This window comes from Lactuca saligna, chromosome 9 (genome assembly GCF_052625555.1).
Source record: "Lactuca saligna cultivar CGN05327 chromosome 9, ASM5262555v1, whole genome shotgun sequence".
NCBI lineage: Eukaryota > Viridiplantae > Streptophyta > Magnoliopsida > Asterales > Asteraceae > Lactuca > Lactuca saligna.
In genome coordinates, this window is record NC_136425.1 from 5,940,395 (window position 1) to 5,958,955 (window position 18,561).

The 18,561-nt window shown below is 34.1% G+C and overlaps 1 protein-coding gene across 1 annotated transcript; it reads right to left on the reverse strand.

Annotated features, from left to right (window-relative positions):
- Window positions 1-11,478: 11,478 nt before the first annotated feature.
- On the reverse strand, window positions 11,479-13,028 carry LOC145013865 (nuclease). The gene is made up of 2 exons (XM_078972208.1): window positions 12,836-13,028; window positions 11,479-12,527 (listed from the first exon to the last, which is right to left on the reverse strand). Exons 1-2 carry the CDS (start codon window positions 13,026-13,028, stop codon window positions 11,497-11,499), a joined length of 1,224 nt encoding a protein of 407 aa, XP_078828334.1. The 3' UTR covers window positions 11,479-11,496.
- Window positions 13,029-18,561: the final 5,533 nt, after the last annotated feature.

Here is an 18,561-nt window from a genome sequence, read left to right on the forward strand (position 1 = left end):
GCATCAGTAGTTATGAAGCCGTTTTATATGAACAACAAGTTTTTAAAGGGCCGAAGCTCCTAACACATTAATCATAGCAGTTTTCACCGTCCGCTAGAGCCAATTTTGTTGTTTTGACTTTCTATATTAAATTATTATTAATAGTAAATTCACATTATTTCATTTGATTCCAAATATCATATAATTAGATAGTTATTTAATTTTTGTAAATAGATGGCTAAAAAGACATTTCATTTTATTATTTAGACACCCTATGCAGTTTTTAAAGTATTTTTATTGGTTGAAATTTCATTGCTTTTTGAAAAAGATGATTATAAATAATTACTTATAGGTTGACTTTTGGATAACCAAATGTAAGAAAATCATATAGGTATACGTTCTAACCCATCCTTAGAATCGAGCTTTCCCAATGAGCTGGATTTGAACGAGTATATGTAAGCATGGTGATTCACAATCAATGGTGTCAATGAGCTTTCTCCGTGAGTCATACTCAGGTAATCAACTAAAATGGATATCTGTAACGTCCCATTTTTACAACCAAAATTTTTCATTTTTATTAAGGTAAAAACTTACTAATTATAAATCCATTTTAAGAAAATCATTTATTCCGAATTACATTTATCGAAAATCAGAGTAATATAAATAACGTGGAATCCTTAATGTTGCTGATGTATGTGTACAGTTCCGCCTTCGCCTTCCTACGATCACCGATAGAACCTGAAACATAAAGAACTGGGTAAGCACAAAGGTTAGTGAGTTCTCCAAAATACCTCATACAACAAATATACTAGCACGCATATCGAGTCTACAATCATCAGATTGGAATACCCTAGCCCAATCAGTCATCGGACTGGAATGCCAACATGCAACGGGTCCACTCAGTCATAAGATTGTAATACCTTGGTTATGTTGACTTGTCGCCTCAACCTAAGCGTTCTTCCCAAGCCTCTGTGCCTATGGCTTACAGTCGACCCTCACTTGGTATCTTGGCCTACAACACACAACAAGACCGCCTCAACTTAACCCACCAACATATGTCGACATATAACAAAGAAGAATCAAGGAGGCACAACAAACAAGGATTAAGGATGCATATAACATAAGCAATTAACAATCATACAGTTCGCTACCGCCTACTAGACCTCTCACAACACACTGCTCCGCTACTAGGTAACCACTAAGGAACGCGTAACCATAAGTAACCAAAGATGAGATAACCACCCGAACAAATGATCCTACTCTAAAGTCACAACCAAATGAGGAACATGCAAGAAAACATAGATCAATAGTTCCCAGTCTATCTTACATCACCACATACAACCCCTAAGGAACTCCAATAGACGATAACCAACCTACTTGTACTCTAACCAGCATACCACTATTGTTGCATCCTTTCATACCAGGATATATAAATCTAGTAGATCACTACCACATAACAGAATCCTACTCACAATGATACATAACCAACTCTACAAGGAATGTGTAACCATATGTACCCAGAGGTGAGATAGACACCCGGAGAGATGATCCTACTCTAGAGCTACAACCAAACGAGGAACATGCAAGAAAGCCTAGATCAAGAGTCCTCAGTCTATCCTACGTGACTACATACAATCTTTAGGGCATCCCTCTAATAAATGATAACCAAAACTAATGGGTCGGCATTGGTGCCTTCGACCCATGGGTACAGTGACAAAAACCCACCTGAAATGAGGAAACATGAAACACTGCGATGTGCTTCCCTTCCTACATTATTTGCTCCCACGAGCCCTTCACTGTCAAAACATGGAAGAATCTTAATCAACACTCCAAAACCCTCAGGTTTGACCCAAATCCGAACTGGTCACAGAAGTCAATGGTCAAAATTGGTAAAGGTCAACGTCAATCGTGATCCTTCCTGGCCACATTATGGGGTCACAAGGTCAAATAGTCAACATGCAGGACATTGCCACGCTGTGGCAATACCAGAACAAAGCAGTCGTGATTTTTGACTTCGCCACGCCATGGCCACTGGAAAATCATCAATTTCATCATTAAGAGCTTAATCCTTCCAGATCCAAGCTCATACTTCCAAATCTACTTCTACACACAAACTTAATGGATAAACTTTCCAACTTTATCTATTATTACCTCGCCATAAGACAAGATCTTAAACCCTAAGTCCATTAAGTCCTTAATATAACCAAAACTCAAACATAAGGCTAAGAACACTCAATCTAAGACCTTTTTCACCCTAGCTTAGAAGTTCATGACTAAATAAGCACCATATCAAGCTCTGGAGTTCCTCAAACTCCAAGAGCACTCAAGAATAGGACCAAAACATCCAAAAATAGGCGCATACTTGAAACAAGAAGAACAAAGGTCAAGGTATGGACTTTTTACCTCCAACAACTCATAAATGTGAAGAAGATCTTCGATCCAAGCTTACTCTCTGCTTCCTTGCACTAAAATAAACTACAATATTTTCCAAGTTTCATTAAATGAAGCAAAAAACCTCAATATAGAGCCACCAAGCTCAAAATTAAGGAAAGAAGGCTAGGGTTTCGGAATAGGGAGATGGAGGCCGAAAAGGAATGACCTAGAATGGGGGTTAACATGCTTAAATATGAGAGAAACCCTAAAAATACATGGGTTTAGGTTGCTACAGCTGCCACACCATACACATCCATTACCACGCCGTGGAGGCCCTCTAAAACATGCGTTCATTAAATTTCACACCACGTCGTAGGCATCCATGCCCCACGTCGTGGCTAAGGGTTTGCTCCAATGCCTCATTTTGATTCCTTAAGTCTTGGCCAACCTTCTTCGGGAAATGAGTGTTACAATATCTCATGGGTCATGTAAATTCTTTGGATTGTATTAATATTTCTCACTTATGTAAGGGGAAATGACACATAAGCCCAACAATGTTTTTCGAATTTTCTAAATTAGTCCCTTAACTTATTTGTATGCTTTATGAATGAGTAAAGTAAACAATGATATGCTTATTTAGTCCATTTAACATGAAATAACATGTCCAATATGATACACAATCAGTTGGAGAATATGTGGTTTCCCAATCAGCATGATGTGGTTGTCCACTTGGACCCAAGGTTTATTAAGATGGTAATATGGGTATTTCACATATAAATTTTGATTAATTTTGTATGTATGAACATGTCCAAAAAGTAATGATCGATCAGATCTAAGGTTCCGACGTGAAGGCGAAAACTAGGTTGAAAAATCTTTAGAGCAAATAGATGAATCCCATTTTGCAATTTGTAGGGCTCATATTGTTTCACTATCGTTCATCCACCACCTGCCGCCACATAGTCAATAGTACCAATCCCATCAGTAGCATGATTTTCAATTGCCTTCTCAATCAGTTGCTTCACATAACCTTTCATTTCATCCAACATCATATCGCCATGAAACGCTTCATCTTTCCCTTTCTCGAGGTTAAATCTCTCAAAACAGCTATTAAATTTATTGTTCCATATCTACTCATTACTGATCAATTATCATACCTTACTTTGAACGCTTTCACCCAGATCACACAATTTTGTCCTGTATACTAAATCAAAATCATCTATTCTCTCACTCAATTCGTTTCTTAAATCTTCAATCTCTTTATTGATTTTTCTGTTCACAACACCAATATGAACTTACATCATCTCTGTAGTCATCTGTAAGAAGGACTTGGTTTCCTTAGCAGTCAATCTATTAAGCTCAAACGAATAAATGCCATTGTTCCCAAATAGCAATCGCAAAATCGTCTCAGAAAAAAGCAGCAGTAGCAATAAAAGTACGAAGTCCTTGGTTTAAAATATGAGAGCAGTCTGTCACAGAGGCTTCTTCAGATGAGCTCTTGAATTGGGTGGAGTTGATTCCTTCACCATCGTTTCGTCAATAGCAAAATTAGTAACAATTATATCCCTACCACTCACCACCGATCTTCGATTGCAGCTGAAAGTGTAAAGGTGACAACGGCGATGCCATATTTCTGGTGATGGTTTGTGTTATCAGAAAACATGTCTTTTTTTGTCGTGATTAGAGTGAGAATTGAAAGAGTGAGAATTTTAGACTTTTCAAAGTCAAAGTCAATGTGGGTCAAGTAAAAATTGGTCAATAAGTGTCTCTATGATAAATGGGTAATCTGGTTACCTCTTTATTTTGTCCAACGTGATCAATTAGACCTAACAAAAACAACTTTATCAACTTTATTCCCTTATAAAACACTCTGTTAAGTTAATGGACTGAAAATGCAAATTCGAAATATATTATTGGGCTAATGTGTTATGTGGTATATTCCGCAAGGAAACTTTTTGTTTTAGGAGAGTATAATTGCTCAATTTGGAGATGGCAAAAAAAAAATTGAAATAAATTTACATATATCTATCTAGCAGTAAATTGGATAAGACTAACATAAAACGTGGATACTGCGATTAAAAAACAGTTGAAAAGTTATTTAAACAACTCGATTTGTCAGATTGAAGCTACCGTGGGCAACTTGAGCTGCCTTTGGCTTTGAGTACACTTAAAGCTTAGCATCTTAATTTCAACCAAACTTTAAGGGTTACAACGAAGTGGAGTAGACGAAGTTCCCATCCCCGTTCTCAACAAAATAATCATCTCATTACGACCCATAATGAGAATCAGTTATCCGCCTATCCCCATTGAGATTCAAAAATATTTCCCTGATGACGTTATAAAAAAGTTAAAGCTATATAATTCCCGATTGATCTCAGACAAAAGCAAAAATCAAATCTCATCAAAATGTATCAAAAAATAGGAATATGGTAAATCATGAAAAAAAAACTAAATTATGGTATTATTAAAATATTAATAATGAATTTATTTATACAAACAGCAACATTTCAACAGCAGGTTAACAACATTTGACTACCAAACAACATTTCAACAATAAGGTATTAACATAAATAAAACCGCATTCTAGAACAATCATTCACATCAATATATAATTTATTTAAAATTAAAATCATGGGATGTAAACAGGCCTATATTTGAAGACCAAATATTTGATTCGTCCCAGCTCCCAAGTCCCAGCCCACAGTGGCCGAGTCTCCCATCACCGGGTATGCTCCCGGCCCAATCTGGAATACCTATATTTCAAGAATTCAAGTCAAATATTATTTTGCCTTTGACAAATATTGCAACAAATTATTTTGGTCCGTCGATAATAATAGGAAAATCCCCAATAAAATCCTAAAATTTTGGTCCGGTTTACGTTTTAGTCCTAAACTAATTTTTGTTTACGAAAAAGTCCTAAAAACCGGTAAAAATATGCATTTTGACCCTTTTTGACCGGTTGGAACCGGCAACAAATTAATTTGGGACTATTTCATAAACTGACACAAAATATTGGGACTATTTCACAAAATGACCCAAAATATTAGGACTTTTCTGCAAAAAAATATTAGAACTTTTCTACAAACAAAAACATTATTATTATTATTATTATTATTATACTAAAAACATAAACAAATATAATAATTTTAAAATTCATTATTATTAATATTTTTAATAATACATATAAATACACTTAAATAAAAAAAAATCATTAAAGAAATTATTTAAAGGTGACGGGGGTGGTGATGGCCCATATCTAAGGTAGAATTGTGTATAAATAGTTTAAGATAAAATGATTTCTCACTTTGTATATAAAACTTCTTAAGTAGAATGGTTTCTTTTCAAACCCAACAGATCTACAATAAATATTTACATTGGTGTCCCATATCAAAATTCGAAAATATTAATTACAATATATTGTTTAATAGAAAGTAATATATCTTGTTTTGCTTTATCACACTATATCTGCTATGTTTCTAAAAAAACCACAAGGATAAAGTAATGAAAAAGAGCAACACACATGTTGGTAATTTAAATAGTTACACACAAGACATACATGCATATCACACCCTCACTATTTGTAAAGAATTTGAAAAATCAGTGGCTTCTTTTAAATTGTTAAATGTTAATATTCTGAATTTAAAACAATAATAACAAATGTGAAATGGCCATATATAAAGTTAGAATATACAAAAAGACATTCATGATTTCAATGCTTAAAGCATTATCATCCGCTCAACCTTCACCTTTATAAAATGTCTTTAATATTTTTTTATTTAAATGTATTTATATGTATTATTAACAACATTAATAATAACAAATTTAAACAATAATATACTTATATATATTTTTAATATAATAATAATAACAATAATAATAATAATAATAATAATAATAATAATAATAATAATAATAAGGTTTTTGTTTGCAGAAAAACCCTAATATTTTTTGTTTTGCAGAAAAGTCCAAATATTTTGAGTCAATTTATGAAATAGTCCCAAATTAATTTGTTACCAGTTCCAACCAGTCAAAAATGGTCAAAATGCAAACTTTTATCGGTTTTTAGGATTTTTTTCGTAAACAAAAATTAATTTATGACTAAAACATAAATCGGGTCAAAATTTTAAGACTTTATTGGAGATTTCCCATAATAATGTCATAGTTAATTATATCCGAATATTATATTTTAATTATAAATCATTAAATTATTGTAATAAAAAGATTTGGATCAAGCTTGTGAAAACCTAATAAATCTGAGTGGGAGTTGACTAGTCTATAAACATGACATGTCGGGTTAGCTTTTTGGTTGCCAACCATCTCGTCTTAGGGGTGTAGGGGGTTTATCTCCTTTAACACTTACTACCATTTTCTCATCTACACTTCACATCAAAAAAAATATTTTCTTTCATTCCTATCATTCTAAACCTACAACACAAGTAATCTATTGATAAAACTGCAAAATTGGTCCTTGTGGTTGTAACGCCGTAAATTTTCAAACAAAAATTTCATTTTATAATCACATAATTCTCATAACAGATTTCACAAAAATCTCATTTATTTAATTTACAAAACGCAACTCCATAATTCTTTGATTAATAATCTAGGATCCTCAAAACATAGCTCTTTTTCTCGTGTGTACAATAGAGTCGGCACCTTCCCAATATCCTGAAAAGTGCCTGAAACACATACCATATAACACGGTAAGCACGAAGCTTAGTGAGTTCCCCAAAATACCGCATACACAAATAATAAGCCTCTTATGGCTATAACTTGTCATGGACCCTCTGGTCTCATGCGTCTCAGTGTGGACCCTCCAGTTGTATGTCTCAGTGAGGACCCTCCGGTCTCACAACTCAGTTTGGACCCTCCGGTCCTATCTCAGTGGAAACCCTCCGATCCCACAACTCGATTTGGACCCTCCGGTCTAATCTTAGTAAGCACATAATATAACATATATATCACACAAACAAAATGCGTAATATCACATAACTCAAATAAGCACATAAGATCCTCCGGTCACACGTAGATACCACTCATGGTAAGTATAGTGAGAAGACTCGCCTTGGATGATGAACAACTCCTATAAACGTTGTTGTTGCACACCAGCCTCTATCTCTGAGCCAAAACCCACAATTAACCCAATTAGGAACTAAGTTCAAACTCTCACTCAAGGTCTAAAGGTAGTCCACTAACCAGCCCATCCATAACCCAAAACCCATTGGGCTTACCAAGGCCCAAATAATAAATGGGATCTCCCGAGGCCCAACTCTCAAGTCTAAATGGCAAGCCCAACACAAGGGTCCAAGGCACATATATATGATATTCCTTTTATCAAAATCTCTAGTGCAACAAGCCCAAACTCCAGGCCCAACACTTAAGGACCAAAATGAGACTTAGCCCAAAAGCCCACAGTGAGGTTACGCGGGGCGTACCTCCCTTGGTACGCTCAGCATACACACGAATCCAAATTGGCCATCGGGGACACTTGGTCAGTATGCGGGGCGTACTGGAATTACGCTCAGCGTACGTCTAGGTTTGCTTTTTCCTACTCCTTTGGTCTTAACCCGTTAAGACCTTAACTCAAATCCCAGATCTAGACTCCCTAATGGCTCTTACTCCATAAAGCTTGTGACTTTAAGCCTTTGCATGGCTGATAAGGTCACAAACACATAGAACTCTTACTCTCTTAACTCAAAATGCTCATATCTCATGCTTGGTTTGATTCTAACGTCCAAGTCTTGATGTTTATGACACTATACCACTGAATACACTCAAAGGGGGTTGATCATAGTCTTTGGAGCTCAATATCTCATAAAGTCTCCAACTTTTGGGTCAAAAACCCTAAAATACTCTACTATGATGCACAAATTAAAAGAGTGAGAAAGCTTGAAGCTTTATACCTCTATATGAAGCTCCAAACATAGATATGCTCAGATCCAAAGGTTTGGACTCTCACTCCTTCTTCTCCAAAGCTTCTTCTTCACTCCAAGAACACACAAAATCACTCAAAGGCCTCACAAGCTCTATGAACGAAGGTTTAGGGTTTAAGGGGGTTTATTGTCTAAGGATGGTGGCCAATAATGAGGCCATCTTATTCTTTATATAGGGACACCCCCTCATTTAGGGTTTTCACTCTAAGCCTAGTACGCCCAGCGTACAAGGTGGCTCCGCTTAAAAGTCACGCACATGAGTACGCTAAGCGTACACACACGTACGCCCAACGTACTCAGCTGCCACCTTTTTCAAATAAGGGACCTATCTTGTCAAAACTTCAAACTTCCATAGCTTCCTCGATCTAAATTCGTTTCCAATGGATCTCATATCCACGAAAAAGTGACGAGAAGCCCTACACTTCTAGCAACTTGTCGCAGCCCCGAGGCTTCCTCATGTCCGGGTTGCAACCCTCAAACCCTAATCACGAACGCTCCGAAACAGGATGTTACCGTGGTTTTGTAAAAACTATAGATAGAATCCAAAAAAATTTCAATTTGCATGAAAGGTTCAAAATCAATAATTTTATCTGGATTTGGTCTCTGGATTATTTGAAGTGACTATTTTGCCATTTTAATTTATTTTTTTTATTTTTCTTATATTTCTTTTAAGACTTTATTAATTAAAAATAAAAATAAAAATATTGTGCCCACCCGTACCCCCACCCTTTATTCTCTCTCTCTCTCTCTCTCTCTCTATATATATATATATATATATATATATATATATATATATATATATATATATATATATATATATATATATATACACACACTATGTCCTTCCTTCAATCTCAAACCACCATTGTAAATCCTCCACCACTAACACCGATCCACACCCTCCACCATCGATGAACAAAAAAAAATCAAGAATCTACAACGTCTATTTGATCCATTATTCTCTCAATGTCAAGACATACCCACACCCAAGCTCTAACACACACATACACACTATCTCTCTATAAAAACCTCTTTTTTCTTCTCACCTAAAGCCACTCATGAATACTTTCAACCAGATGTAATCACCCTTTTCACATACAACATATCAATCAAACACACACATAAATGGGTTTGATTTTCTTACTTCTTACAAATTTAATATTGATTTCACAACTGGGTCTTGTTTTAAAGCTTAGGTTCATGAGAATCAGAAAAAATCGAGAGTCATAATGACCCTATAAGAGATATATAGAATGAGGTTGAGAGGAATGATAATTAGATGCATGCTAGTAGACCAGAGACACCTCCTTCTTTCTCTTTGACTTTCTTTCTCTCCCTTCTCCTTCATGTCGAGCAATACCCTTCTTTCTCACCCTTCTCATTCCTATCAAGCAACACCAAATGACTGCTCTCATTTTCTTTTTGAACCGGGTTTGTGTTAATCGAAGGAATAAAACTTATCAGAAGGAAAAAAGGAAGGGCATCATGTATGTATTTGTGTATGTGTTTTAATCTACTATGTATACGTATTAAATCCAATCGATTGATCTGACATAATAATCGCAAGCACTCCAGAGGTTGTACTAGGGCAGTGGATTTCGTAGTGGTTAAAGTATCGAAATCATCTTTGAGCTTCTGTTGTAATTCCTCACAATTCCTGCTAATCAAAATAAGATTATAAATGATGATATGTTGGTGGTTTGGCAATCAAGTAGTGGTGCAATGGTGTTGGTTGTCATAAGCGATAGTAGGGAGGAGGTTTCATCATGTTTATGAGATCGACAATGTGGTTCCATCGCTGAGAAGAATAGTGGATGTCGATGATGGATTTTTTTGGTAGGGGGGATCTTGAAGATGAAGAGGTGTGGGTTAGGTCAGAGAGAGAGAGAGAGAGAGAGAGAGAGAGAGAGAGAAAGAGGTACGATGGATGGAAAGTGGGCCCAATGTTTTTCTTTTTAATTTTTAATTAATAAAATATGAAAATAAATTTAAAATAATATAAAAAATAAAGGAAAAGGGCAAAACGGTTATTTCAAGTCTTTTAAGGACTAAAACCATGAGAGTTTTTTAAATTTGGGACTAAACCAACATAAAATACTTGATTTTGGACCTTTCATGCAAGTTGAAAACTTTTTGAATTTTATCCACAATTTTTGCATACTTCAGATACCAATTTTGTAGTTTTGTCTAATCTGTTTTTCTCATCCCATACAATTTTCTTTTAAAAAAATATTAAAACATTTAACACCTTCAAATTAAATAAATAAAACTAAAAATGCAAATAAATTTTCATTAAAAAATGAATACTACTAAAACCTAAAAATGATATCGAAATCAAATACATTAATTAAAATTTAAATTTTTTTTTTTTTTCGTTGTCCTATAGTAGAATGTCTGTAGGGACGCTCAATGTGATCAATAAACGCTCAATGTGATCAATAAGATGTTATCAAAGTTGGTAATGAGTTTATGAGTTTCACAATTCCAATAATCATATATGCATTACTTTTTCCTCGGTGGGGAAATTGCTAACATATACCGAACATATAGCATAATTTTCATCTTTCAATATCATATCCTTTGTTATTAGACACATGCATTTTATATTTTCACGTCTTGATCCGGTAAACGTGTAATGTACCTTTTTATTCCCCAACGACTTTTTAGTATATCAAAATCCAGCTCCACGTCATTTCTTGTTGCGCTTTGAGCCACCTTTAACCGTTTCTTTTTTGTGTGAAGCTGGATGTGCAAATGGTTTCACAAAAGTTGCTCAATTTGGTATATCTCATCTATAAGATAGTACTCATGCGTTTATTCTTCTCCGTTTAAATTAAATGAACATTTTGGTATTTCCAAAGCAGTTTCTCGTTGCATAGTGGAGATTGGTAGTTGAAGATTAGATCGACACCAAAATATGCATGACATATAAATAGATATTACAATGCTACAACTTCAGGTATCATCGTTGGGTTGTGGGTATTGTGATCACCTCTCGTGAACAACTGATTAGACTATTTATTACTTTGTTGATGAATTTCAACCCTTTATAAAATATTATTGATTATTGATTACAACTACTGAACTTTCAATTAAGCACCATGAATGTATCTTGAATTACATTCAGCATTTCTATTTGTTAGTAGTTACAAACTTACCATCATTCTTGCAAAATTACTAAAAAAAAAAAACATGCATATTGCAGAATCTATGATTTTTAATTGTTATTCTCTAAATGGGTAACCAAGTTTTCCCTCAGTTTTCTCCCAAGAGGATCAACCTGCTTACACCACTGTTCAACATACCCTGAATCATGATGACATGACAAAGAAACATCTGGTTCTATAAAATCTCCACAATCGATAATTATATTATGAAGCAAACAACATACCACAATGATGCTTGGAAGCTTCTTCTTATCAGGTCTCCACATGACCTTATTAAGTATCCTCCAACTTCCCTTTAATTGCGAAAACGCCCTCACAGCAACCGATCTTGCACCTTCATGCACAGTATTAAAACCAGACATCTCATCACTTTCACTTTCACTTTCATTTTCATTATAAGGTGTTATCAGCCACGGAAGAAGAGGATAATTAGCTCCACCCACTATGAATTCTCTAAACTCTGATTTTAAATTCCCATTTAAACGCTCACCCGCTTCACAAAGTTTATAAAATCCAGAAAATTTTAACAGTTTTGGGATTGTCATGCCACCTGGCCAACCTGTAACAATATCAAGAAATCTTGATTTGTCATCAACGATACCTTGGACTAACATACTGTAGTTTTTAACCTGATCACACCAATCATCTGAAGTTTGAACAGCTGGAAGGGTCATAACTATGTGAGTTGCATCAATGGCTCCACAACAATTGGGTAATTTGAAAGATCTCTCGAATTCTGATTTGATTTTCTGTAATTTTTCATTGTCTGGCCATTTGAGATGGTGTCTGGCGCGTTCTTCCATGGCTTCTATGAATCTCCATGTGACTTGAGAAACTGTTGATTGTCCAACATTGAACGATGCTCCTACTGAAACTTGAGATTCACCAGATGCTAATCTTCTTAAAGCGATTGCAACTTGTTTTTCGACACTGAGAAGTCTTCCTTCGATGTTGATGAGCCCTGAAGGAGGTCGTGATATGAGATCTTCTCGTACAAGAGAACATATGTACTCGAATGTCTTTTTTGAGAGTCGGAAAAAGTACTTGAATCCTTCTTCTTCATCTTGGGGAACCATTGAACCTGCAAGTATCAGTTGGAAATAAATTTTGATATTCGATTTTCCAATTGCATAAACCGATTAGAAGCTAAAAGAGGAAATTATTGGAAGAATAAGCTCATTCTTATTGTACATAGAGAGATAATACAGTCCAACTTCGGAACTGGAGCAAGACGAACCCTAATTTTGAAAGCGAGAACTAATTGAGGAATTACAAAGCTCAATTGGCATGCCGATACACTTTTAGAACTGTTAAAAACTGATTTCACAGTTGCAAATACAAATCATGAGTTAATCCTTAAAATGCCATGTAAACGAAGCGAAGAAATACCCGAAATGGGGGAATTCTTTTCCCAAAAACAATTCCACCAATCTGAATCGACGCCTCTGTTCTCGCTACCACCAACTGCCGCAACTGTGCTTGAACTGGAAGGTACTTTTTTCTTCTTCAGCTTCATCTTCGAATCCTTTTTCATTTTGATCTTCTTCGCAGCAAATTCATGCTTCTCCTTCTTTGGGGCCATTTTAGGGCTCGGTCTCCTGTTATCCGGTTTAAATATGATATCTTACAGGCTGATACCATACAAACCCTCAAATTTCAAGAAATGTTCAGTTATATCCTAAGTCCATTTTTATGTCCATAAAAACCACATATTTAAGCAAAAATTGTTATAATTGTCCTCTTTTCCGATTTTACATTTTTATGGCATAAGGTGGTGTTTGGATACATATCGACACATGTTAAGGGATGTTTGGCATTAGGGGATGTTTGGGAAAGCACCTCCAGTTCTCGTCGGCTTCGAAGAAATCATGGGAGAACAATCAAGTTTGCTACCATTGGCCAATTTTATAGCTCTTATTCTCTGTACTCCATCCTTATATCTATTGGTGGGCTTGATTAGGTTTTGATGGCCATATGCAAATCTGATTTCATTTTATTATTAAAGTTCTAGATGTGAGTTTTTTTCCTGGGTTTGTGTTGAAGTTGTATTTGGTTTCAGATATGAAGAAATCCAAAATCAAAATTAAACAAAGGGCATGAGGAATCCTCTTTTCTTTGGTAAAGATGATGATTTCAAATGGTGACCAGATTGATGAGAAGATTTGATGAACTTTAAAACATCATGGTTGTTCTTGCGCATATGTTGACAGAGAAATTGATGGGTTTTAGGTAAAACAAATAAACTAGAAAACAATTCCTAAGTTCACATGCAACCTACTTTGGATCTATGTTTTATCTATTGAACATACAACTTTGAATTGCAAAACAAGAACCCTAGAGGAGAGAGGCTATAATCGAAATCTACAAACTAGGGTTTAGTAATTACATACCTTTCAATTGTTATAGTAAACAATTGATGATTCCCTTGATCTTGATCTTGATCTTCTTGGAAGCTTAGCACCACAAGTGTAATGCCTTTAATGGAATCACACCCAAACTAGCAAGAAGGAAATTAGAGGAGAGAGGGAAGAGGGAGTATGCAAAATTTCGGCCCTTAGGGTTTCTTCCAAAGAAAAGAGTGACCAAAACATGAACCAGGAGGCTCCTTATATAGCTGAGGGATCTAGGGTTTAGGAAAACCCTAGTTATTCTTTGCTTAGGGCCTAAGCAAACCCAAGGGCCTTATCCAAGCCCCTATGGACGAAATTATTAGGGTTTCCCCTAAAGATTTCGTCCACCCTTATCCAAGGGGGTTCTAGAGCCTTCCACTCAACTATTAGATAATTGCAAACTAGTCCCTGCACCTTATAATTAATTCTTTTAACCCCAAAATTAATTCTAATTAATTTATGGCTAACAACTAATTAAACCAAATGATTTCTTATTAATATATTAATCTTTTAACATATTAATTCATTTATATTAATTTATTAATCTTATAATAAATTAATATCTCTCCTTTCATAATTTCCTTGTCCGGTTGCTAGGTTTGAGGGCAACCCAAAAGGACTGTGCTGCTATCAATTCAAGTACATACCAATTATAGTTATGGGCTTAGACACCTAATCCAACAGAAACCTAACAGAGGAGATGATGGTGGTGTGATAACTAACGACGAAGATACCCTATTTTCGTCGCCCCTGTTCCATTTCCTTGTATCCACGACTTGTTTGTGATTTCCTTGGCCTAACCGGAATGCACACAATCATTGGATTTTAGTGTATTTTTTACTTTTATGTTTTGGTTTTGAGAATTGATTTCAGATGAGCTTTTGATGTTTGATTTCAGGTTTGAATATAATTTTAAGGTTAGATTTCAGATTTGAATATGAGTTTGAGGTGTGGTGGTTGACGATGGTTCTTCTAGCAGAAAGGAGGAGGAGGTGATCGTTAGGAGCACGGTTCTTCTGCTTCTTCTTCTTCTTCGAAGCAGGCGAGCACCGGAGGTGCTTTCCCGATCCACCCCGTCGCTGCTTCTTTTTCCCCTTGATTGGTGGTTGTCGACGACGAGAGAAGGACCACGAAGGGTGGCCGGGACATCCCCTACTGCCAAACATCCCCTAATATGTGTCGATCTGTAACTAAACACGCCCTAATGTCAAAGAAGGGTAAAATCGAAAAATATGGCAATTATGACAATTTTTGCCTAAATGTGCGGTTTTTGTGGACATAGAAATTGAATTAGGAAGTAACTGAAATTTTTTGAAAATTTAAGGGTTTTAATGGCATCTAATATGCCATATTTACTCAACTGGACCAATATGATAAATATAAAAGAAATTAAATATTCTCTTCCTAACAATCACCTATCTGTTTAAGTGATGACATATGTCGCATTAATATATTAAAATATCATTAAATTTCATTAAATGACCATTAAATGTTACACATGTTACCATTTAATTACGTAGGAGGATTTTTAGGAACAAAAAGTAGAAATATATTTAATATAAATAAATAATAATAATAATATCAATATAAATCAAGGTTGTCAAGATCGGAATCTTATGATTGTTTTTAGCTTTGCAAGATCGTGATCGTAAGATCATACCGAAAACATTTTAATACATAATAAATACATTTTCACCCATTTGTTAACAATTTGGTTAACAGTAAATTGTTTAAAACATAAAAATACATATCCAATACATTATTTAGTGATAAACAATTCAAAATTGGTATTCTACATTATTAGTCCATAAAAATATATTAAAATTTTGTTTTAAAAAACAGTCACGATCTTACGATAGATTTTACAATCTTACGCTCCGATCCTAAGATCATAACACGATCTTACCGAAAAACGATCATAGTAAGATCGAGATCAATTTACCTAATTAGGATCGTAGGATCGTACGATCCTACGATCATGATTATGATTTTGACAAATATAAATTATTAAACAAAATAATAATATTTACTTTTAGGTTATAATAATAATAATAATAAACAGATCCAATAAACTTTGTATTTATCTTAAAAAGGTAAATTGGAAAAATAGTGTCTATGGTTATTTGTGTTGTTTTTTTGTTATAAATTAGCCTTAGGTTTCGATTTTTTTTTTTTTTTTTTTTTTTCAATTCGATATATCAAATTAAATCTGTTGAGTTTTAGGTGCTTGTTGTTTTTCCTGGAGCAAAATATCTGCAGTTTGAACTACATCTGTAGAGCTCTGCACTAAAAGAGGTCGACAAAATATATGCAGTCTAAAAAAAGAAGAATATTTGTTTTTTTAACATCTGCAAGCTTCTAAAATAAACTAAAATCTAAATAAACTAATTTTTTTAAACTTCAAATTGATTTTTAATATTTTTATGAATTTGTTATAAATAATTAATAAATTTAGATCAACTTTTATGTATTATTGTATAAAAAGTGAAAATAAAATGGTACAAATTAACATATATATTTGATAAAAACAAACAATTTTTATCGCAAAGTTATACCTAAACATTGTAATTAGGAATCAAAGAATTTGATATATAAATTGATGGAACAAAGTTGGATTTTTCCAATTAAATCAACATGTACCCACTCCCACGCCATCCAATTCTACCTATCCCTATATTAATACCCCCCAACCCACCACACCCCTACCTACCTACACCCATCCACTCCCAAGCCCACCCCCACCCACACACACACATCCTACAAACATACACACACACATATACCCACCCCCACCCCCAAACACACACACACATCCCCACCCCCACACGGCCACACCTACCCCGATAAACACATACCCACCCACAAACACACACACCCCACCCCACCCCACCCCCACAACCCCCCTACACACATGCACACACCCTCACCCTTACAAACACACACACACACACCCATAAACACACACAAACATATCCACCCACCCAACACCACTACCACCGATCTATCATCACCATCACTACCACTATCACAATTTTCGTTGCCACCACCGTTGTCGCTGCCCCTACGCCACCCTACCATCGCTACCGTTTTCTAAAAATGAAAACCGATAGAAAAATACACATCTAAACACGTTTTCTAATTTTCTAAAACTTAGATTATGAAAAATAAATAAGTTTTAACGAAACACGTTTTCTAAAATTTTCAATGAAAACTGAAAACAAAAAATGAAAACTAATAAGGGGAAACGAAAAACAGAAAATGAAAATTGTTTTTCCGTAACTAAACTCAACCTTAAGTTCTTTAATACGCTAATCGGCTTTTACCAAGTAGAATATATCTTATTGTAATATTTAATTTTGAAAACTTGTATATATTTAGATTTGTTAGAATATGAAATATTATCATTATATCATATGCATTAATTTCTTTCTGAATAAAGCCCAACACCAGCACATATTCTTTCAAGTATTATTTCAAACGGTTTGAAGGTAGTAGAAATGTAAAATCAAAATTGTTTCCAACTCTCTTTCCTATTTCCTTTTATTTCTTACTAAACTAGGTATAAGACGCATATATTACATGAGTTCATTTAAAAAAAATACGAAAATTCTAAACATTTGAAAAAGGTTTGAATTTATAAGAAAAATTAGAAAAATATTGAATTATTTAAATTCAAGTGTTTTTTTCTCATTTAAATTTAAACAAATAATTTAGATAAATAAGCAAAGGAAACTAATGAAGTTTTAATTTAAAATGTTAAAATTAGAAGGAAAGTCAATTATTGAAATTGATATGCATTTATTAGTATATTTATTGCAATTGTTACATTTAACCATAAAATGTCACGTGAAAAAAATTTAATTGAAAATAATCATAAAATGATATGTGGCCAAATCAATGAGAGTATGACATGTGCAAAAAGATTTTAATCATACATACTTATAAAACTATCATTTTTTCTTGAACCTCATGCATTTGAAACCCCATTTTTTAACTTCCTCAAACCACATAATTTGAAACCCCCTTTTTTAACTAATGCAACTCAAAAGTTTTCTTAATTATGATTTAACACTCAAACGTTTTATAACTTATATTATGTTTAATTAACATTTATTGAAAAATTTACTATAAAAAGACCAATATTTTGTGTCTTTTATGTTATATAAAATATTACATGTACGAAGGATTTGAAGATATTGTGATTCAAAAGTTTCCATATAGTTGAAACATTCACGATCCAAATATGATGATTTGAAGAAATGGGTTATGTCGCATCGATGGTAGTTGTAATATGATTTTTCTCTTTCGTTCAACCAAAATAAATGAGGCTTTTCTATTCTTTATTTATATTTAGTTTCTCATTTAATCTTTGTATGTGATTTGTGTGTATTCATCAATCTTGAATGTGACTCTCCTAACATCAATATTTTGCTTAGAATATCTTTCCGATTCTTCTTTTTCAAGGAAAATTTTTTGATTGCAGGTTAATGAAGAATTATCATCAAGTTTCTATAGTTGAACGATGTTAAATAAAGAAATAATATTCATAAAATGGATATAGGTTTTTTCTTTGAGCAAAGTTGACGAATGTTAGTTTTTCTTTTGATTTAAATGTATGTTTATGTAACATCTTTATTTATATACTCAACTACCCAATGCTCTAATTTATTTGAATGTAGGTTTTCTATTTTGATTATGTTTATTTTCTATTATATTTTTGTTGGG

Excerpts from the sequence above, each read along its gene's own strand:
- LOC145013865 (XM_078972208.1), bottom strand. The coding sequence starts at position 13,028 with ATGGCCCCAAAGAAGGAGAAGCATGAATTTGCTGCGAAGAAGATCAAA. Across the intron at positions 12,528-12,835 it reads AAAGAATTCCCCCATTTCGG|GTTCAATGGTTCCCCAAGAT; the intron begins GTATTTCTTCGC and ends TGATACTTGCAG.